Source organism: Jatropha curcas, chromosome 1 (genome assembly GCF_041381405.1).
Source record: "Jatropha curcas cultivar XTBG-Jc1 chromosome 1, XTBG_Jcur_1.0, whole genome shotgun sequence".
Lineage (NCBI taxonomy): Eukaryota > Viridiplantae > Streptophyta > Magnoliopsida > Malpighiales > Euphorbiaceae > Jatropha > Jatropha curcas.
Window position 1 is genome coordinate 2,418,806 of NC_143151.1, and position 21,809 is coordinate 2,440,614.

A 21,809-nucleotide genomic window follows, 5' to 3' on the forward strand; every position below is an offset into this window, starting at 1 on the left:
ATCAAAATTCCCAGAATTTTGAAGTGTGAACCAAACGTGGACCTGTTTGCAGACGAATTCAAGTTATTTAGCTAAAGTTTTAGCTAATAGACTGGAATTCTGTTATTTTTTTGTAACTTTAGCTAGATTCATTTAAGAGGGAATGTTTTTTCTGTTGTATAACACAATGCTTTTTCATATGATATCATTACACACACACACACACAGAGATATATGATATAAAAAAAAAAAAAAAACTTTTATTGCATAGAAGCCAACAGACAATTAAGGCAATTGTCAACCAGAAGACCATCCGCTACAACCCAATACAAAAACCTATCATATCAAGGTGCTCCAAATCTGCTAACAACCAATTAAGGCAATTGTCTCTGAGGAAAGCATAACAACCAATTAAGGCAATTGTTGACAAAAAGAACACCTGAGAACCCTGTTCTGCCAACAGCCAATTAAGGCAACTGTCAGCAAGAAGACCACACGCTACAGCCTAATACAAGAAAACCTATCATTTCAGGGCTGCTCTAATCTGCTAACAACCAATTAAGGCAATTGTCGGCTCAAAGAGCATCTGTAATCCGCTAACAACCAATGAAGGCAATTGATAGCAACAAGAGCATCTGCTAACAACCAATTATGGCAATTGTCGGAAAGAAGAGCATCTGTAGTTACAGAATCCGCTAACAACTAATGAAGGCAATTGTCGGCAAGAAGAGCATCTGCTAACAACCAATTAAGGCAATTCTCAGGGAGAAGAGCATCTGGAGTTACAGAATCCGCTGACAACCAATGAAGGCAATTGTCGGCAAGAAGAGCATCTGCTAACAACCAATCAAGGCAATTGTTGGCGAGAAGAGCATCTGGAGTTACAAAATCCACTAACAACCAACGAAGGCAATTGTCAGCAAGGCTAACAACCAATTAAGGCAATTGTTGGCAAGAAGAGCATCTGCTGACAACCAATTGAGGCAATTGTCGGCGGAAGAGCATCTGCTAACAACCAATTAAGGCAATTGTCGGCAAGATTAATAACCAACTAAACCCTTAGAAAAGGGTAGTAGCAAATTTCCAAAGTAACAAAGCTGACCCGCACATTTTGCACCATTAAACCTTCAGCAAAGAGTATAAGCAAATTGCACAAGCAACAAGGCTGACCCACAAGTTTAGCGGATCATCCAAGAACATACTCATGGATGTTATAAAACCAACAGCAGCTCCAGCAAATGCAAGTCTAGTCAATATCCAACTAGCAAGCCCTGTGTCTTGTCTGGACATCAAGGTACGGATAAATGCAGAACCAAAGCCAACAATAATACTCAATGCTGAGACGACTAGTAGAATTTTTCGATTTTGTGATAGATCTTCACCATGCCAACCTGTTAACAAACTGCCAGATACATTGGCAGAAGCAAGATTCATACTTTTCAAATCTATCCCAGTCTCGTTAAGTATTGCTAGTAGTCCATCGGGAGCCACTGGAGTCACTGGAGTTCTAGAGCCATGGCCATTATTTTCAATGGCAAAGGTACTAGATGTCAACTCAGCCTGATGGGCTACTACAGACAATCTCTCCTCATCTCCAGGCAATCCTATTGCTATGGCAGAAGCATCTTGAGAATTGCCCTGCTCATCAATCTGCACAAAAACAGCATCAAATGGTAGTCAGATTTGCCAATTGATGAAAAACTGAGGTATGGCATTCTGTAACCAAAATAAAAGTAGGACTCTCAGACCACTAAGTCAACCATCAAAAAGAGGACATTTTGTTTTCCAAAACTGAACCAAAAATCTTTGCAAGCTTCTTGTTTTTTATTAATATTGTCCTTTGCATCGAATGAACTGGAATTAAATATGGGTTTTGAGTGTGCATTATAAAAGCTACAGACAGAAGAAAAAATTGACTTTGATCTCGTTCATGGAAAATAAAATCATGAAGTAATGAAAAAGAAAAGCAAATAAGTATTAAAATCATAAAAATAGTCTAATTCAGATCGCGTACCAGTATAATTTCATCATGAGATGCTTGGTTGCCGCTCATGATGCTGTCCATGAAGAAATGGAGAAGATAAGAAAAAGGCTTAAATTTCTTTGCGATGATCTAGTAAAGTTGATCGAAAAATTCAAGTCATCAATAACTGGAAGAAACCAAGAAATAAACCCTCAAGTGCGAAATTATAGAAGATCCCCTTTAAGATTAAACAATTCCATTGAGTTGTATGAGTGATAGCATCTACTATACCAGGAATATCAATGAACCTTAAGATACCCATTTTTTTTTTTTTTTTAGCTTCTAGAATCTATTATCTTAGTTCTAGATCCCTTTTACTAACTGGAATGAAAAAATTAATAGATCTGTCTAAAGTAAAAAATTTTCCATACCTGCTTGAGCTTGGATTCAAACTAGAAACCTCCTCCTCATATCCACCAAGACTGATAACATGTGAACCGCTCATGTTGATTTAACCTCTGCACAATTAAATTTGTGAAAAAAATCTAAGCTATCACCAAAATGAACAGCTAAATATTAACCGGAGAGACAAAAGAAGAAGAAGGAGACTGTTGAAATACCTGCTGTGACCGGGGATCTCTCCGCCGTGAGAACAAGAAAAGAAAGTTAAAGAACAATCAAAATTAAATAGTCTTTGAAGAAGAGAGTGAAGGTTATTAGTAATTTAAGTTAAATTAAAAAATATTAAATTAATCGTGCTGTTAATGAAGTTTAATTAGTCGTTAAGAAATTGACATAGTCAAAATCGAAGAAACTTCCTTGCCAGAAACGCCGTGAAAAGGACGTGTAAGCTAATACTGTACCAGTATAAACTTTTCTTTTTCCACCTTCTCTCCTTTTTTATGGAGTTCAAATTTTTCTTTCGAACCGAAAATTTCCTTCCTTTTCAAATACTGCAATAAAATGAGACATGAGCGGAAAAAGAAGATCCAGCAGAACCTGAAAACTCTCCATCCTTCTGTACGCCCGTCGCCGCTGTCTACAACCGGAGTCCTCCACGCCGGCGTCATGAAATTGATTTTGGTCAGTTCTTTTGCGGCTGGTTTATTGTCAAGCTACTTTCCTCCGAATACAGGAACGGCAGCGATCCATTTCGAAACGTCATATTGCCGTTAAAGAATTAGTTTTTGAAAAACAGTGCAAAGTAAAAAGGAAAGAAAGAAAGAAACGAAGAGAATGTCAATGGCTTGATTGATGATGGGTGATTACGTCTCGTTTTGACCACGTGCGGTCCACGCATTTACTCCAGCTCAACAAATATGCTACTCATTTTTTTTTTTTTTTTTTTTTGGCTTTATGGAGCTTTTAGGCCAAAAAAAAATTAAATACTAAACTTTTTTTTTTTAAATTCATAGTATGATGCATATGATTAAATTGAATCAATGAGTCAAACCGTTAAAGAAAATCGAATCAACTTGGTAGCTGTTTGTGGAAAAACGAAGTCTCAAATACACTATATTTAAATATTAAAACAAATAATAAAAAAAAGTTGTATAAAATATAAAAGTTAAAGATAGAATATCAAACACTAATTAAACTTTAATTAATCTAGTTAAATTCTACAATATATAAGGACCCCAATATGATTTTTTTTTCCCTTATATTATTTGTTGTTATCAGCGAATTTGCAATATAAAATAATTATATATTAATTTAATTATGAAAATTTTCATACTGCAAAACAACCAAGTTTATTTTAAATATATGAGAGCAAGTTAATTTAATAACTATCATTAATACAATTGTTAAAGGCAAATATCTTAGATTTACTTTTATATCTTAAAATATACTATCATAATAGATTAGATTTATATTTACAGTCGAAAAGTTTGAAATTATTGAATTTTGAAATCGATTTTTCATAAAATGAAATTTTAAATTTTAAAAAATATTCGAAAAGGAATAATTTGAAAAAAAAAAACAATAATTCATCATATCGATTGATAAAAATAATAATTCATTGTATCAATTGATAATAAGTTTCATACTTTTTTTTTTTATCATTTGCTCTTTCTTGAATTGTATGATTGTGTTTTATACAAGAGAATATGATTATGGCATCTTGTTTGTCAATCTTCATTAGAGAGATTATCTTAATCCGAATACATACAAGAGAATTGTATGATTGTGTTTTATATTTTTTTTATCCTAAATACAAGAGAATAAGATAGATCATCTTGTTCGGAAATTTTCATTAGAAACTAAAAAAAATGCTACAATCTGTGTCAAAAGTTTTCCCCCACACATTGTCATCTTTGAGTTGAATCTTAATCCAAATATATAAATTTATAGTCATTGTCACAAAAAATTACAGCATCTTAAACTTTGTAAAACACCTATTATATTTTCTAAATTAAAAATTTTAATAATATCACACACCTCTAAGCATGAGTAACAGTTTTTAAGATTTTAACTTTTACATGCATGAAGCCTATTTTATCTTGTTTACTTGATTTAATTTACAAATTGAAGTATTTAATACAATAATTTTATAAGTTGAAGTGTTGAATAAGTCTAAGTTGAAATTGTCGTAAAATTTCTCCCTATAAATTCAGGGATGAATCTATACATTTGACTTGCACCTTTGCCATATCATGGAGGCGCCTTTTATACGCTAACGTACTTTTGCTTTATTTGATAACCTCACATTCTATCATCAAATGCCACAAGAAAAATAATTCTACCACAAGATTCAGGGCAAGCTTATGGTGAAATGCACCAGATCCTCTTTAGTGCAGCTGGAACCTAATATAGTACATTTGCATCCGATCGGGAACCCTTAGCTGTTGCTGCTATGGCAGAAAGGACGGCAGCAATAGTGGCAGCAGCGGCAGCTCCAGCAGCTATGGCAGTAGTGTCAGCTGCAGCTGCAGGCTTTCCTTTTGTTGCCGCTAATATAGCACCTATATCTAACTTTGTTTCCTCCTCTTCTCCTTGTTTCTCTTGTTTCTCTTTCTCTGTGTCAGCAGCAGCAACTGCCGCTGCAAGCTTTCCTTTTGTTGCTGCCTTTTGTTGCTGCCTTTTCTTTTGTTTCACCCTCTTCTCCTTGTCTCTCTTTCTTTGTGCCTCGCTCTTTTGCCTAGGTTAATGGCATACATAAATCAGCATTTTAACGTCGAGAAAATCCGAAAGTAAACAGAACATGCAAAGAGAATCTGTACTTACTTTGTAGTGCTCCCTCCAACCAACTGCAATTGCAAAATATTAAAATCAGTAAGGCAACTAACTGAATTCAGTTCAACAGCATAAACCTGTACTTAATACCACAACATGTTCATTTCAAAGAGTAACTATACAATTCCTACTAAAATAAAATGGCATATTAAGCAAAGCAAAACTGATTTTCTGACAGATGATTTCCCCAGCTACTAAATAGGAAGGCAAAGTTTTCATTTAGCAGTTATTGGAGGAACAACCCGCCAGTAAATGTTTCAGATATTCATTCACACATCTCATCTTCAAACTGTGATTGGGAATGGATGGAGGGGTCATTATGGGAATAGAGAGAACTAGCTCCACTGTGTGAAAACTTCTGTAAATGTGTAAAGTAAGGATGTCATGCAGCTGGCAGTGTATCGAATGGAGCAGCAAATAAATAGCTTATATTCTTAATTTCCATTACGCCAAAAAAACTAAAACTAGCAAATTTTTAAAAGCAAAACCAGCAATGAGCAATTCAGTCGCCTTCCTCAACACAATGCAAACTATCTTACACACTATCAAGCAGTACGTTCAGTCATTCTTAACTTCTAAACTTCTAAACAGTACCTTTGCCCGAGCAGCTGCATTTTCATCATGTGGTGGGTGATTGGCTGCAGATTTGACAGCAGGAGGGTTCGCAGGAGCAGTTCTCCCAGAAGTTGCCTCTTGCTCTGATAAAAATTAAGAATGTTTAAGAAACCAAAGATTTATGCACAAAGCCTTCTAGAAATTAATCAAGTTTTGTACTAAGTGAAGTATAGAACCTTGTGGTTTGCTTTCTTCAACCTTCAATGATTCTGGTTTCCACTTGGCCTGCATCATCTGATTTGCAACAGATGATTTCCCCTGCTATAAAATTGGTATGCAAAGTTTTCATTAAGCAGTTATCAGAGGGACAACCCACCAGTAAATGTTTGAGATATCCATTCGCACAGTCTCATGTTCAAACCGTGTCGGGTGGGGTCTGTTGGGTGAAACATGCTTCAACCCAAGACATAAACAAAGACAAGGATAATCTTTCTAAATGAAAACACTAGTGAGAACTAGCCACACAGTTTGCAAATTTCTGTTAAGTGTGCAAAGAAAGGATGACATGCAGCTGGAAGTGCTTCAAATGGAGCACCACAATAAATAGCTTATATTCCTAATTTCCATTATTCAAAACAAACTGAAACTAGCAAATTCTTAACAGCAGAACGAGCAATGAACAATTCAGTCACCCTCCTCAACACAAAGTGAATCATCTTATATTCTGTCAAACAGTATGTTTGGTCATTTCTTATCCTGATCCATGATTCTAACAAACAAACTTCTAAATTAAAAAGCTGAGTAGTTCTTTTATACCTTTGCCAGCACAGCCGCTACATTTTCAGCACGTGGTGGACGATTGGCCACAGGTTTCTCAGCAAGAGGGTTGGCAGGAGCAGTTTTCCCAGAGGTTGCCTCTTGCCCTGATACGAATTAAGAATATTTAAGGAACCGAAGATTTATGTGCAAAGCTTTCTAGAAATTAATCAAGTTTTGTACTAAACAATGGATAGAACCTTGTGGTTTGCTTTCTTCAACCTTTAATGAATCAACCGCCTTCGTAAGTTCAGGAATTTCACCAGATCTACCTGGTGATTCTGGTTTCCGCTTAGCCTGCGTCATCTGATTTCTGACAGTTGATTTTCCCTGCTACAAAATTGGTATGCAAAGTTGGCATTAAGCAGATATCAGAGGGACACCCACCAGCAAATATTTGAGATATCCATTCACACTTCTAACATTCGAACTGTGTTTGAGGAGGCTGGGTGGGGCTCATTGGGGGAAGCATTATGGGAATAGAGAGAACTAGCCGCACTGTGTAAGGGCTTCAGTAAGTGTGCAAAGAAAGGATGACAAGCAGCTGGAAGTGCTTCAAATGGAGCATCACAATAAATAGCTTATATTCCTAATTTCCATTATTCAAAACAAACTGAAACTAGCAAATTTTTAACAGCAGAACAAGCAATGAACAATTCAGTCACCCTCCTCAACACAAAGTGAATCATCTTATACACTGTGAAACAGCATGTTTGGTCATTCTTATCCTGATCCATGATTCTAATAAACAAGAGGTGATTCTGGCAGCACAGCCGCTGCATTTTCAGCACGTGGTGGACGATTGGCTGCAGGTTTCTCAGCAAGAGGGTTGGCAGGAGCAGTTTTCCCAGAGGTTGCCTGTTGCCCTGATACGAATTAAGAATATTTAAGGAACCAAAAATTTATGTGCAAAGCTTTCTAGAAATTAATCAAGTTTTGTACTAAACGATGGATAGAACCTTGTGGTTTGCTTTCTTCAACCTTTAATGAATCAACCGACTTCATAAGTTCAGGAATTTCACTAGATCTACCTGGTGATTCTGGTTTCCGCTTAGCCTGTGTCATCTGATTTCCGACAGATGACTTCCCCTGCTACAAAATTGATATGCAAAGTTTTCATTAAGCAGTTATCAGAGGGACACCACCAGTAAATGTTTAAGATATCCATTCACACGTCTCGTGTTCAAACCGTGTTTGAGGCAGCAGGTTGGGGTTGGTTGGGGGAAGCATTATGGGAATAGAGAGAACTAGCCGCACTGTGTAAGGGCTTCTGTAAGTGTGCAAAGAAAGGATGACATGCAGCTGGAAGTGCTTCAAATGGAGCACCACAATAAATAGCTTATATTCCTAATTTCTGTTATTCAAAACAAACTGAAACTAGCAAATTTTTTACAGCAGAACGAGCAATGAACAATTCAGTCACCCTCCTCAACACAAAGTGAACCATCTTATACACTGTCAAACAGTATGTTTGGCCATTCTTATCTGGATCCATGATTCTAATAAACAAACCTCTAAATTGAAAAAATTAGTAGTTCTTTCATACCCCTGCCCGAACAGCAGCTGCATTTTCAGCATGTGGTGGGCGATTGGCTGCAGGTTTAACATATCCATTCACACGTCTAGTGTTCAAACCGTGTTTGAGGCAACAGGGTGGGGTTGGTTGGGGGAAGCATTATGGGAACAGAGAGAACTAGCCGCACTGTGTAAGGGCTTCCGTAAGTGTGCAAAGAAAGGATGACATGCAGCTGGAAGTGATTCAAATGCAGCACCATAATAAATAGCTTATATCCCTAATTTCTGTTATTCAAAACAAACTGAAACTAGCAAATTTTTTACAGCAGAATGAGCAACGAACAATTCAGTCACCCTCCTCAACACAAAGTGAACCATCTTATACACTGCAAACAGTATGTTTGGTTATTCTTATACTGATCCATGATTCTAATAAACAAACTTCTAAATTGAAAAGATTAGTGGTTCTCTTATACCTCTGCCTGAACAGCAGCTGCATTTTCAGCATGTGGTGGGCGATTGGCTGCAGGTTTCTGAGCCGGAGGATTTGGACAAGCAGTTTTTCTGGAGGTTGCTCCTTGTCCTGACAAAAATTTGGGATGTTTAAGGAAAAAAGATTGATGTGCAGAGCTTTCTAGAAATTAATCAAATTCTGTATTAAAAAAAGGATAGAACCTTGTGGTTTGCTTTCTTCAATCTTCAATGAATCAGCGGACTTCATAAGTCCAGCAATTTCACCAGATCCACTGGATGATTCTGCTTTCCAGCTTGTCTGCATACAACCAAAAGGATGAACAAGACAAACTTATAAAAGATCACAGCAAGATATCCATAAGATGCAAATTGTTGCTTTATTTACACTCACTCAACCAATGGCTACCACAAATTAGATTAGCAATAAAAAGGACAGACTTTAAATTTTCATGAAACTCCTATAAGAGAGTAGATAAAATAAATTTTGGAAACCTTTAGCATTCGATATCAATTTCTTAGTGTGGTTTCCTTATCATTATCACTGGTAATACAACATAGAAATACAGAACAAACAGAAGAAGATGCTAAGGTATTGCTATTAATGATGGGTACATCCAAATCACTCTCTCTTCATATGCCCAATTATTGCCGAGTTCTAAAGAATAAAGCTTTTTTATCTTTTTTTGTTCTCTAATAAATCTGTCCTCCTTCAATCACACTTGTTTCTGTTAATCAAGCGATGCATTTGATGCAATACAAAAGTAACTAACAATTAGATTACATGGATTTAGGGTGACCAATTGCATGAATATACACAAATAAGCATTTATAATTTAGTTGCTTTATAAATTTAAGTTATAGATGCGGAAGCAGATAATAAAAACAGTAAATTGAATATTACAAATTAAGTAAGAGAATAATTGAAGATAAATAACCTGCAGAAACCTAATTTTTATTAGCTCATGAAAATAATCTATTATTTCTTTGGTTGCATGCAGTTGATGAAAGAAAAGCCTGTAAACTATATATATATATATATATATATATATATATATATGTGTGTGTGTGTGTGTGTGTGTGTGTGTGCTGTTGAGTCCTAAATTACATAACATGTAAATAACATAAAATAATCTAATTATGAAAAAGCAAAACAAAATAGGAACTCTGTGCTAAAAGAAATTAAAATGAAATTACCATTTGCAGTCTGTGACTGGAACAACAACCAAGGAACGAAACTATGAAAGTGAACAGTTAAGTGAAGGAGAGTGACTATGAGACTGAGTGAGACTGAGAAGAAATGAGAAGCCTTTACTATCAAAAGCATTTAGAATTTCTAATCAAAGATTTCTCTATTGCTCATCCATACAGATTATTATAGTCTTCATTTAATAAAATCCATTATCAATGAAACCAGTGCATCAAATTCAATCATCAACTACCCAAACACAACCCAAAAACAAATGTATCAAATGGAGGTGCAAATGAGGGACGATTTTTATATGTTTTGGCAAGAAAATTATCTAAGCATAACTATCTAATCCCCTGTAGTTTTTTATCTTTTCTCTAAATCAGGAGTAATAGATAGCAGAATAATGCTTATCATAACATAACATAACAGCAATTTACTGTTTCAGAACTTTCTCGACAATCAAAAGGATAAAAGAAAAAGAGATCACTGAATTGACAGAAACCTGATAAGCAGTTGTATACGGAACGCTTACTGTGGCTGACTTTATAGTAGAGATGTTTTGTGATAACCTCAAATTATGCAACCGTGGCTGTGATTGAAGCCTAGAATTCTCACTGGAAAAGGAGGATGCAGTTGACGGTGCTATTCCTCCACAGTCAACCCCTGGGTCAGAACCTTGAGTCCAGATTCCTCCACACATAATGCAATAGTATTTAGCTTGTAAATTGAAGGGGTCCCAGGATTCGTACAAATACATTTCGCAGAGAGAGCATTCTACCTCCACCTGCATTTGATTTACAACCACCAGCTTCAGCCTCGGGTTTTGATAGTTACTGCATTTGATTTACAACCACCGTCTGCTATTCACGTTTTTTCTTGTTTTTTTAATAAGTAAAATGAAAAGAAAATATCTTCAAATTATACAATAAAAAATTACGCAAAAATGAAATAATTTAGACATATTAGTATAAGATTGATATACAAATTGAAAACCAAAGAATTCATCATTCATTAGTTTCTCATAAATCAAACACAAAGAAACTTCAAAAAATTGCACAGCAAGATCTAAGACAAAAAAATATAATTAAAAAAAAAAAAAAGCAAGGAGATACTGCACAATTAATAGTCTAAACAAAATATATATAATAAAAAAGGAAGCAAGGAGAAATGGAGAATCATAAACCAAACACATTAAACATTAAAATTTAAAAATTTGCACAGCGCGATCTTTAAAAAAAAAAAAAAAGCAAGCAATCAGAAACTGCAGAATTAATAGTCTAAACAAAAGAAAAAACAAGAAGAAACTACAGAAATAATAGTTACAGGAAAGGAAAAGGGCTGCCACAGCTCCGAGATCCAAATATTTGGAATTGATTCGTGCTCCTTAATCGATGAAACATTTTTGTTGAGTGGTTTTTTGTACTGTGTCATTTAAATCAGAGTGGTCTTTCTTCCTTTCTCTCTTTGTTCATTTCCCGTTATTTCACTCCCTTTCGTTCGTTAATCATTTTTTTTTTCTTTATTCAAATCGAACACGAAAACTTTTACTGTTTGTCCTTATAGAAAGTGAGAAAACCAACAAGTGATTGCTTTTTTTTTTTTTCCTTAAAAAAATGATTATTATTTTATTAGAAAAGTACAACATGACACAACCTTTTATTTTCTTTTGAAAAAAGTATGACACATCGGGAAACATGGACTAACAAACATTTAGAATTTCTAATTAAACATTTCTCTACTGTTCATCCATACGTATAAATTATAATCTTCATTTAATAAATCTATTCACAATAAAACTAGCACAACAAATTCAATCCCCAACTTACCAAACACAACCAAAAATTAATGTATCAAATGGACGAACAAATGAGGGTTGATATTTATATGTTCTGGTAAAAATTATTGAAGCATAACTAACCAAATTTCCCTGTAGCTTTTTATCTTTCTCTAAATCAGGAGTAATTGATGTGTGAATAAACTACACACATGTAGAGCTTATTTTGTTTACACTTTTATCTTTATTTTTATAGTTTTCATATCGTTTTCATATGTTTTTAGTTCCGTTGTTAATCTATCTTACTTTTGGTTGTTTTTGATGTATTTAGGTTCTTATTGAAGCTTGGATTAAATGTTCTGAAAGTGCAAAGAATAGAGCAAAGGTTGGAGCAAGAAAAGCTTTGAAAGGTAGCTTCCACAAAATTTCAGTGCTGACATCTCTCCACTATTTTGCAATATCATGAGCTACAGATGGAATTTTTGAGTGATTCAAGTTCGATTAATAACTAGATTCAAACGTTTCTGGCAGTATATTATATGACCAATTTGATTGAGCATTGACGCTATAGAGCATTTTCAACTCGGTATACTGATGCCGAATTGCAGAAAAAGCTTGGAAAACTTCATTAGAATGAATAACAGCCCAGGCTGTTAGTTTATTAGCAGTCGTTAGCCAATTAATGATAAATTGGAGAAAAGAGACAGAATCAAGAGAAGAACAAAAGGCCTGGGCCATACGGGCGTTAGTTTTGAGCAAAAGCTCAGCAGATTTCCTGATTCGAGGAGTTGTCCTCTGTTTACTATTTTGGGCATAAATTCCTCTACGTATGTTGGATTGAGGTGATTCAAAATGCTATAGAAAGCTAAAACATAGGGCTACAGCTTTCCTGAAGACTTTAACTTCCATTTCAATCATCTTATGGTACAAAATTGGCTCATAATTCTCAGGGCTCTACATTAGGCAGTTTTGAAGTTGGAATCCTTACGGGATTCAGATTGCTCTTTGCTTCTATAAGAGGAGGGGACTTGACCAGCTATTAGGAGGACAAATTTAGAGAGGAATTCAAAGGCTTTTCTCATAAAAACCAAGCCACCAAAAAGAGATTAGGAAGTAGATCAAAGATTCAAATCTTGAACGAGATTGAAGGGACTACAAATCAAGCTTGAAAATTTAGAAGACCAAAGACAGATCTATTATCTTCTTTAATTCTTGAGTATTTTTTTGTTTATTGAATTCATGATTTGCTTTGTTTCTTTAAACTCTTGTACTTATTTGATAAATATCATGGAGTAGTTTCTCTCTTCAAGGTTAGGTTGTAAATCAACAATATTATAATTGTAATGTAGATTTTTATCCTAATTAATGATAGCTTATGTCTTTTGATTAATTAATGCTAGTTTACGTCTTTTGATTCAATTATTATTCTGTTTATTGCTTGTGATTATATTGATGTCTATAATAGCACGATTTATAGATTTTAAGCGAAGAACTGAAAGGTGAATTTTAAAATTGGAAAAGCTAGCAATTGAGCCTAGGAAGTTTTGGCTTAGATATAAGAAAAATTACTTTGAGGAGTGCATTGAGATTTCATGAATTGATGGTTTCTAATTAATTTAAATAGCCAAGATAACAAGGTTTACTTTAATTAGAATGCAATTTTGTATCTCGATGGAGAGAATTAGTTACTTTAGGAAATCTCACCTTTCAAAAGAATAATCCTGTTAGTTACAATAATCATAATAAATTGATGTAGTGAAAATCCTAACCTATTAATATAAATTGGTGCTTATTTTTTATTTATTGTACCTAAAGGTTTGAGTTTGGTTAGTTTCAAATCTTTAATCATCTAGATGATTAAAATCACAATAGTTTGGTATTCAAAACCAATCCTCGTGGTAAGATACGCTACTCACTCTTTATTATCTGATAATGACTCGTACACATGCAGTTTTCGCACAAGAGCAATGGATAGCAAAACAATGCTTAACATAACATGACACCAATTAACTGTTTCAGAACTTCCTAACAATCAAAAAAGATAAAAGAAAAAGATCACTAAATTGATAGAAACCTGATAAGCAGTTATATAGAGAGCTTTTGCTGTGGCTGAATTTGTGGTACAGATGTATTGCGGTGACCCCAAATTATGCCACTGTGGCTGCAATTGAAAACTAGAATTCTCACGTGAGGAGAAAGAAGATGCAAATGACGGAGCTTTACTTCCACGGGCATCCACTAGGATAAAATGTTGAATCCAGAATCTTTCACAAGTATAGCAAAAGTATCTAATTTTGACTGAATCGGACTGCCAAGACTCGTACCAGCAGAAATTTATTTCCCGTGACCCACAGAAAGAACATTTTTCCTTTACCTGCTGCAGCTGCACCACCTGCATTTTATTTACATCCATTGCCTTCAGCCTCCAATTTTGCTTATTACCGAAGAGAATTTAAAAGAGAGCATCAAAGTTGACAATCTAAAATTTTGACACTACTTAGATTGCTCAGACCTCCTTATTGCAAAACAGCCACTCGACCAATGGCTACCACCAATTAGATTAGCAATCCAAAGGACAGACTTTAAATTTTCATGAAATTTCAGTCAGAGAGTGAATAAAATAAATTTTGGAAATCTTTAGCATCAATGTCAATTTCTTACTGGATATATCTTTATCATCTTCACTGATGATACAATATAGAAATGCAGAACAAACAGAAGAAGATAAAGGTGGGATTGTTATTGATGGTAAGTACCTCCAAATCCCTGTCCCTCTCTCTCTCTCTCTCTCTCTCTCTCTCTCATCTCATATGCCCAAAATTGCAGAGTTTAAAAATAAAGCTTTTTAATCTTTTCTCATCTCTAATAAAGTTTTCCTCCTCCAATCACTCTTGAACTGTGTTAATCAAGCAATGCATTTGACGCAATACAAAGTAAACTAAGAATTAGATTACATGGATATAGGTTGACTAATTGTATGATTATAAATTATTAAGCATTTATAGTTTACTTGCTTTATAAATTTAAGCTATGGAAGCAGAAACAACTAATAAAAACAGTAACTTGTCAATTACAAATGAAGAGAGAGAAGAAATGAAGAAGAATAACCCGCAGAAAACCTTATTTTTATTAGTTTCAAGATCATCTACTTTTTCTATGGTTGCATTCAATTCATGAAAATAAGGCTTGTTAAAAGGCATAGACACACACAAAACCCAAAAACTAACTGTTATGGTCCCTAGATAAGGATCTAGTTATGGGGCGATGGGATGAGGGATTGGTGGGTGATTGGGATGACGAAGGGCGTTTACTGCGACCTATGGTTGCAGACGTTCAGGCTCAATAGAGGGACCCTGAAAACCTCTTGAGTTTAAGTCTCAAAAACTGTAGAAAGTTCAAAACTGAATTTCATTAACAGAAATGAAAGATTAAATACAGAAATATAAGTAACTGTCTCTACAATTAAGGAAGTTACTGCCTTAGTGGAATTGGTAAACCACCCACTAACTTAGGGAAAGCAAACACATGACAGAACATGGGAAAAACAGAAAAACAGAATAGAAACTAACTGCTGGACAGACAAAACAGAAAAGAAGCTAACTGCTGGACTTGACTGACTTAGCTTTCTGTCCATGGGTGAACCTCTTGTACACCTGGACGGGCTTGCTAACACTAACATGTCAAATGGACATGCAAATGAGGAACCATATTTATCATTTTGGAAAGAAAATTATTGCATTGTAGCCAATCTAATCCCCAGTAGCTTTTTATCTTTTCTTTAAATCAGGAGTAATGGATAGCAGAATAATGCATGACATAACATAACATAACACAACAGCAATTTACTATTATAGAACTTTCTCAACAATCAAAAGGATAAAAGAAAAGGAGATCACTGAATTGATAGAAACCTGATTAGCAGTTGTCTGGGGAGCTTCTGCTGTGGCTGAACTTAGAGCAGAGATGTGATTATGTAATGACCCCAAATTATGAGACTCTGGCTGCGATTGTGACCTAGAATTCTCATTTGAGGAAAAAGAAGGTGCAGATGATTGTGCTTTCACTCCACAATCATCCTCTAGGGTTAAACCTAGAAACCAGCATATTCTACATTTATTGCAAGAGTATCTAAGTTTGACAGCAAGATCCCAAGATTCAAAAAAATGAAAGACTGTTTCCAGATCCCCACAGAGAGTGCATTTTTCCTTCACCTGCACTTGATTTGCAACCCTCAGGTACAGCCTCAGATTTTAATTCTTACCGGAGAGAGAATTTTAAAAGAGAAGATCAATGTCGAGAATGGAAAAATTCGACACAGAAAATTCCAACATATATACACCTCAGTCTGCTATTCGTGTTTTTTTTTTTTTTTTTTTTTTTAAAAGTAAAATGAGAAGAAATATCTTCTATCTAAACAAAAAATGAAACAATTGAGATACATATTTGCATAAGATTGATCTAACAATTAGGAAAACTAATAATTCATCATTCATTAGCTTCTTGCAAACCAAACACATCAAAACCTAAAATTCAAAAATTAGCAAAGCAAGATCAAAAACAAAAGAAATATAATTTGAAAAAGAAAAACAAGGAGAAACTGCAGAATTAATAGTCTAAAACAAAAGAAATATAAAAAGTTTAGTAGTTCTTTTATACCTCTGCCAGAAAAGGATCTGCACTTTTAGCATGTTGTGGGAAATAGGCAGCAGGGTTGGCACTAGCAGAATTACTGGAGTTTGCCCCTTGTCCTGATACAAATTAAGAGTGTTTAAGGAACCAAAGATTTGTCTGGAAACTATTCCAGCAATTAATCAAGTTCTCTACTAAACAAAGGATAGAACCTTGTGGTTTGGTTTCTTCAGCCATTAATGAATCACCAGACTTCATAAGCTCAGCAATTTCACCAAATCTACCTGGTGATTCTGGTATTCACTCAGCCTGCATATGACCAAAAGGTTGACAAAGGCAATCTTATATAAGATCACAGCAAGAAATCCATAACATGAAAATTGTTGATTTATCGCAGTACTTAGATTACTTAGACCTCTTGTATTACAAACCAGGCAATCGACCAATGGCTACCACCAATTAGATTAGCAATCCGAAGGACAGACTTTAAATTTTCATGAAATTTCAATAACGAAGAGAGTGGATAAAATAAATTGTGGAAACATTTAGCATTCGATTTGAATTTCTTGGTGGGGTTTCCTTACCATCTTCCCTGGTAATCGAGTTCTCTCTCTCTCTCTCTCTCTCTCTCTCTCTCTCAATCGTCTCAAATGCCCAATTATTGCTGAGCTTTAAAAAATAAAGCTGTCATCTTTTCTCATCTCTAATAAATATTTCCACCTCCAATCACACTTGAATTGTGTTAATCAAGCAATGCATTTGATGCAATACAAAGTAAACTAAGAATTAGATTACATGGATATAGGGTGACTAATTGCATGATCATAAATTATTAAGCATTTATAATTTACTTGCTTTATAAATTTAAGCTATAGAAGCAGAAGCAACTAATAAAAACAGCAAATTGAAGAGGAATAACCTGCAGAAAACCCTAAATTTTATGAGTTCAAGAAAACAAAATAATTTTTCTTTGGTTGCATGTATAAAAGTGTGTGTTATGTATGTGTGTGTGAAAAAAGAAAAACAAAATAGGAACTCTATGCTGGAAAATAAAAATTAAAATGAAACTACCGTCTATGTGACTGGAACCACAACAAGGGAATGAAAATATGGAAGTGAACAGTTAAGTAAAGGGAAGCGTCTGTGAGACTGAATGCGAACTGGTGCCAGATTGAGAACTGAGAAGAAATGAGAAGACTTGACTAACAAAGTCATTTAGAATTTCTAATATATTGTTCATCCACAAGCATAAATTAAAGTCTTCATTTAATAAATCGATTAAGTATTAACAATAAAACTAGTGCATCAAATTCAATCCTCAACAATCCAAACAGAACCCAAAAGCTAATGTATCCAGTGAACGTGCAAACGGGCAAGATATTTATACGTGTTGGCGAGAAAATTATTGAAGCATAACTAATTTAATCCCCAATAACTTTTCATCTTTTCTCTAAATCAGGAGTAATGGATAGCAGAGCTTAATGTAACATAACACAACAGCAATTTACTGTTTCAGAATCAGAACTTTCTCAACAATCAAAAGGACAAAAGTAAAAGAGATCACTGAATTGATAGTAACCTGATAAGCACTTCTATAGGGAGCTTTTGCTGTGGCTGAATTTGCAGTGATGATGTTTTCTAATGACCCCAAATTATGCGACTGCGATTGCAATTGAAACCTAGAATTCTCTGTTATTAGTAGTTCAGCCAAGCTTAAAATATAATATTAAAAAGTTAGAGAAAAATGAGATGGCTCATGTCAATTCCTTCATTGCTAAGAAGCCAAAGTCCAAGTTTCAGTTCAAAAGGAAAGAAAAGTCCAACTCAAATTATAACAAATTCGGCAATATATATATGAGCAGTGATACCTGCAATTCGCTCCAAGGCACGAGACATTTTTTATATTAAAGGTGGGCCACCGTAGAGTTCAAGTTGAATACTACGTATAAGAAATAAGGATAGTAGGTGTAATTGGTTCTTTAGTGGAAGTTAAAAGAAGCAATTTACTAAATATTTGAAAATTTGGACCCAAATCCACTTGGAGGTCTAGCGATTCTAAATTCTAATCCCTAATCGGAAAAGAGCAAGATACAAAGAATGAACAATGGCTGTAATGATGATGTAGCACACGCAGAATAAAATTAGTCTTAAAATTATAATCTCAACAAGTTTTACATATACTTAGTTTATAATTTTTTTTTTATTTTTCAATATGAAACTTTAAATATCCTAAAAATCATATATTAAAATTTTTAAAACAAAATGAATATTTAATATATCAAGTTCTCAAAATTAATAATATTAACCCTTTTTTCCACTATCTAATAAATTCAACTAATATTAATTATTTATACAAATTATTATATGAGAAGAATGAAAAAAATATAAATTATGAAAGCCAGTAGTCCATTGGTAAATAGTGACTGGTGGTAGTAATTATAATGATTAATAAAATAAAAAAATATATATAGATATAAAAGGTTTGTCAATATTGAAAATATTTTACTCTTTCAAAATAGAAAACTATTTTTCTTACAAAAATAACTTATTTTTTTAAACGCTCCAAATAACGAAAAATTATGAAAAATATTTTTCTATAAATTATTTTATAAAAATAAACGAAATTTTTATATCTCGACGAAAATATTTACAATCGAGTGTTTAAATTCAAAAAGATTTTTAATAAATTGTCTCCGATTTACAAGCCAAGCGAAATTACAAATAGGATGGGAAGTGTTATACCCCATCTATATTTTGTCTTTTTAGCATAAATTGCAATACTTTATGTTAACATAATAATCAATCCGTAAAAAGCAATCAACCCAAGAGGCGAAGAGCTGTTTTAGGAAAAGAAAAAAAACTTCAATTTATCTCACTCATTTTGCAGCTATGCTAGGAAAAAAAAATCCCCAGGTCTTATGAGAGAGAGAGAGAGAGAGAGCAGTACCTTAAGTTGTAAAGAACAAAAAGACTGAATTTTTCGCCGGGATGCGGCGCCGGCGATAGTGGTAAGACAGTCAAAAAATGGACTGGGATTGAGGTCCTTATAAACGACGTCGGAATTTGACACTGAGCTTAGCGGCAACAATTGTTGAGAACTAAGAAGCAAAACAATTCGCCTTAAAAAGAAATTAAAAAAAATGGAAATTTCTAAATTTATTTTTTATTTAACGAGTGTGTAGAAAAAAAAATACTTTTTAGATTTATTTGAAAAGTATTTTATAGATTTTTTTTATATTTGAGGTGTTAAAAAAATAAATAAATGAAAATATTTTATAGATAAAATAAAAAATTAGCCATTTTTTAAGAAATAATTTCTCACATCTAAAAAAATAGAACCCTTTTTCATTATCAATAAAATTATTATAATCTTATAAATATATGAATATTAATTTATCAATACCATCAGTTACTAGTAACCATCACGGGTTATCTTATCACAATTTATTATTTTTATATAATTTTTTCTCATTTTAATTTATAGGCACACTGTTTATTTCATAATAATTTAAAAAATAATTATTTTAGTTGGAAATGTAAATTTACATGCATTTTTTTCATTATACTTTTATTTTAATATGAGATATACCCGATAATCTAGTATTGACTTTTTACATTAAACAAAATTAATTAATTATCTAAGATTGTTTAACATGCATTTGAAAGTAGTTAAACTATTGTCAATAAATAATGGCATTAAAAAATAAAGAGTAATTAGTAAAAATAAAGAAGTTTTTTTTTAACAAGTCACATTAAATACGAATATATTAGAACAGAAGTGAATTTTCATAATTATTGAATTACCTATGTGCCTATAATATGCAAATTAACAGATATGAGGTGATGGATCTACATCTTCAACTCGCAGCTAAAGTGTGTAGGAAAGTTAAACAAGCCACAAAGGTGACCCACAAATTGAATGACCTAATGCATAATTTAAGACCACCGGCAGAAACCACAGTAGTTCACAGGAAAATTATGCATTAGGTCCAAATTGAACTCATCCGGTAAGAGCATATTGATGCATAGAGCTATGACACCATAAGCAGCTCCAGCACATGCAATGCAATTGTAGTCAATATTCTAGCACCAAGCCGTGTTTTGTCTGCACATCAACCTACCGCTAAATCAAGAAGTATAATCGACAATGTTACACCCCACTGCCACATACAGTAGGATTTCTATATTGCTTGAGAGAGAATGGTTGCCCAAGCGATCACACTAGATGATACAGTAAGATTTCTGCGATTGCGCAGTGCATCCACCCCTGCAGATGGGCCATCTTGGATTTGTGTTTGGACTTGATTATCATAAGTGCTGGTGCTCCAGGCGTCGGTCTATTAAGCTCATATATGCTTGAATTGGGATTCATTTGATAAACCTCATCATATTCACGATCACTGTTTGTGTCTTGTGAATCACTCGCGTCGATTTGACCTCTGTACAATTAAAATTCATAAAGAAAAAACAAGAAAGAGCAAAAAAATGTTAACCAAAGAGAGAAAGGAAGAAGAAAAAGAAGGAATCGTACACAACGTTGAAATAACTGCGGTGGCAGTAGAGCCAACGGTTACAGAGAGACAGAAGGATATTTCTCTCCGCTGTGTGCGCAATAAAGAGAGGGAGAGGCCCAAAAACGCAAAAGAAAGGTGGGCCTTCTTAGTAATTTTGATAATTGGAAAAGGTTAAAAACAAAAAATGGTTAATTAATCGTCAAGAAATTGACCGAGTTAAATTGGCGAAGCTTCCAAGAAACACTCTGATAAAGACGTGCCACCGAACACTTACAAATCAAGTTTTCTTTTATGCGCGTTCTCTCTTTTCTAGGAAGGTCTTTTGGAGCAAAAATTTTCTTCTGATTTGAAATACTGCAACAACTTTTTTCTTTTGAAGGGAATTTTTTTTCTGTTTTGAAATACTGCAACAGAGATGGGACGCGAATGGAAGAAGGAGATGAAGCAAAACCTGAAACCTCTCACTCCTTCTCTGCTCCCATCGCCGCCGTCTACTACCGGATTCCTCGACGCCGGCGTCATGAAATTGATTTTTTTCGGTTCTTTGGCGGCCGGTATTATTGTCAAGCTACTTCCCTACGAGTACACTGACCGCGGCGATCCAGTTCCAACCGGCATATTCAAGGGGCTTCCGGTGACAACGTTTCATGTTTTTGTAATCTCGATCATTTTCTCCTTCGCCGGGGCGTTTAGCTCGTTGCTGACTAGCGGAAAACCAAAAAATGCGAATTATGAAAAATTCTGCCGGTATTATTCGCTTGTGTTTTCGGCTTTGGCCATTGCAATTCTTGTGCGGGCTGCGATAAGGTTGACTTATCGATGGGCGCCGATTGTGGATGACTAAGGACAGATCCGAGTATTAAAGAATCAGGTGACTTTGTAAGAGATAGCTATGGCGATTGCTGTGCGTTGCTTTCTCTGATCTGCCTAGGCAATGTTAAAGATGACAAACTCAATCCATGTAAGAAATAGCTATGGCTATCGCTGTGTGTTTCTTTATCTGATCTGCTTGGGCATTGGTGATCAAATCAATCAATAAACTTGCGCTTTTCGTAAAATAGGGCTTAATTTGATTTTTTTTTTTAATTACTCCTATATTTTGTTATTTTCAATATAACTCAATTGGAGTTAATTTTAAGAGTTTTGTTTATAATCAAGTATTTATCT

General features: G+C 34.3%; 2 protein-coding genes and 1 long non-coding RNA gene across 9 annotated transcripts; all 3 read right to left on the minus strand.

The window, feature by feature from the left end:
• Positions 1 to 219: 219 nt before the first annotated feature.
• On the minus strand, positions 220 to 3,197 carry LOC105628275 (uncharacterized). Of its 2 annotated transcripts, none has more exons than XM_012209675.4 (4): positions 2,563 to 3,197; positions 2,374 to 2,460; positions 1,994 to 2,092; positions 220 to 1,629 (listed from the first exon to the last, which is right to left on the minus strand). In XM_012209675.4, exons 3-4 carry the CDS (start codon positions 2,042 to 2,044, stop codon positions 1,099 to 1,101), a joined length of 582 nt encoding a protein of 193 aa, XP_012065065.2. In that variant the 5' UTR covers positions 2,045 to 2,092; positions 2,374 to 2,460; positions 2,563 to 3,197; the 3' UTR covers positions 220 to 1,098. The 2 variants fall into 2 exon arrangements, with proteins under 2 accessions (XP_012065065.2, XP_012065064.2); XM_012209674.4 differs by having other exon boundaries at positions 1,994 to 2,036; positions 2,563 to 3,194.
• A 1,239-nt stretch (positions 3,198 to 4,436) lies between these two features.
• On the minus strand, positions 4,437 to 17,955 carry LOC105628276 (uncharacterized). 6 transcript variants are annotated; one of them, XM_089720838.1, is made up of 14 exons: positions 17,708 to 17,955; positions 16,341 to 16,437; positions 16,156 to 16,247; positions 15,411 to 15,710; positions 13,574 to 13,891; positions 10,258 to 10,509; positions 8,738 to 8,834; positions 8,539 to 8,645; positions 6,748 to 6,880; positions 6,548 to 6,654; positions 5,968 to 6,052; positions 5,771 to 5,874; positions 5,168 to 5,253; positions 4,437 to 5,081 (listed from the first exon to the last, which is right to left on the minus strand). In XM_089720838.1, the coding sequence occupies exons 2-14, from the start codon at positions 16,384 to 16,386 to the stop codon at positions 4,748 to 4,750; spliced, it is 2,061 nt and encodes a 686-aa protein (XP_089576964.1). In that variant the 5' UTR covers positions 16,387 to 16,437; positions 17,708 to 17,955; the 3' UTR covers positions 4,437 to 4,747. The 6 variants fall into 6 exon arrangements, with proteins under 6 accessions (XP_089576964.1, XP_089576961.1, XP_089576962.1 ...); XM_089720835.1 differs by having other exon boundaries at positions 6,748 to 6,877; positions 10,228 to 10,509; XM_089720836.1 differs by having other exon boundaries at positions 5,968 to 6,049; positions 10,228 to 10,509.
• Positions 17,956 to 19,842: 1,887 nt separating this feature from the next.
• On the minus strand, positions 19,843 to 21,808 carry LOC149498805 (uncharacterized). The gene is made up of 2 exons (XR_016320676.1): positions 20,660 to 21,808; positions 19,843 to 20,567 (listed from the first exon to the last, which is right to left on the minus strand). It is a non-coding gene; the product is annotated as an uncharacterized LOC149498805 (long non-coding RNA).
• Position 21,809: the final 1 nt, after the last annotated feature.

Excerpts from the sequence above, each read along its gene's own strand:
- LOC105628275 (XM_012209674.4), bottom strand. The coding sequence starts at position 2,447 with ATGAGCGGTTCACATGTTATCAGTCTTGGTGGATATGAGGAGGAGGTT. Across the intron at positions 2,037-2,373 it reads TTGAATCCAAGCTCAAGCAG|CATCATGAGCGGCAACCAAG; the intron begins GTATGGAAAATT and ends CTTCATGGACAG. Across the intron at positions 1,630-1,993 it reads CTCATGATGAAATTATACTG|ATTGATGAGCAGGGCAATTC; the intron begins GTACGCGATCTG and ends GTTTTTGTGCAG.
- LOC105628276 (XM_089720834.1), bottom strand. The coding sequence starts at position 16,386 with ATGAAGTCTGGTGATTCATTAATGGCTGAAGAAACCAAACCACAAG. Across the intron at positions 8,646-8,737 it reads TGAAGAAAGCAAACCACAAG|GACAAGGAGCAACCTCCAGA; the intron begins GTTCTATCCTTT and ends AATTTTTGTCAG. Across the intron at positions 6,655-6,747 it reads TGAAGAAAGCAAACCACAAG|GGCAAGAGGCAACCTCTGGG; the intron begins GTTCTATCCATT and ends AATTCGTATCAG.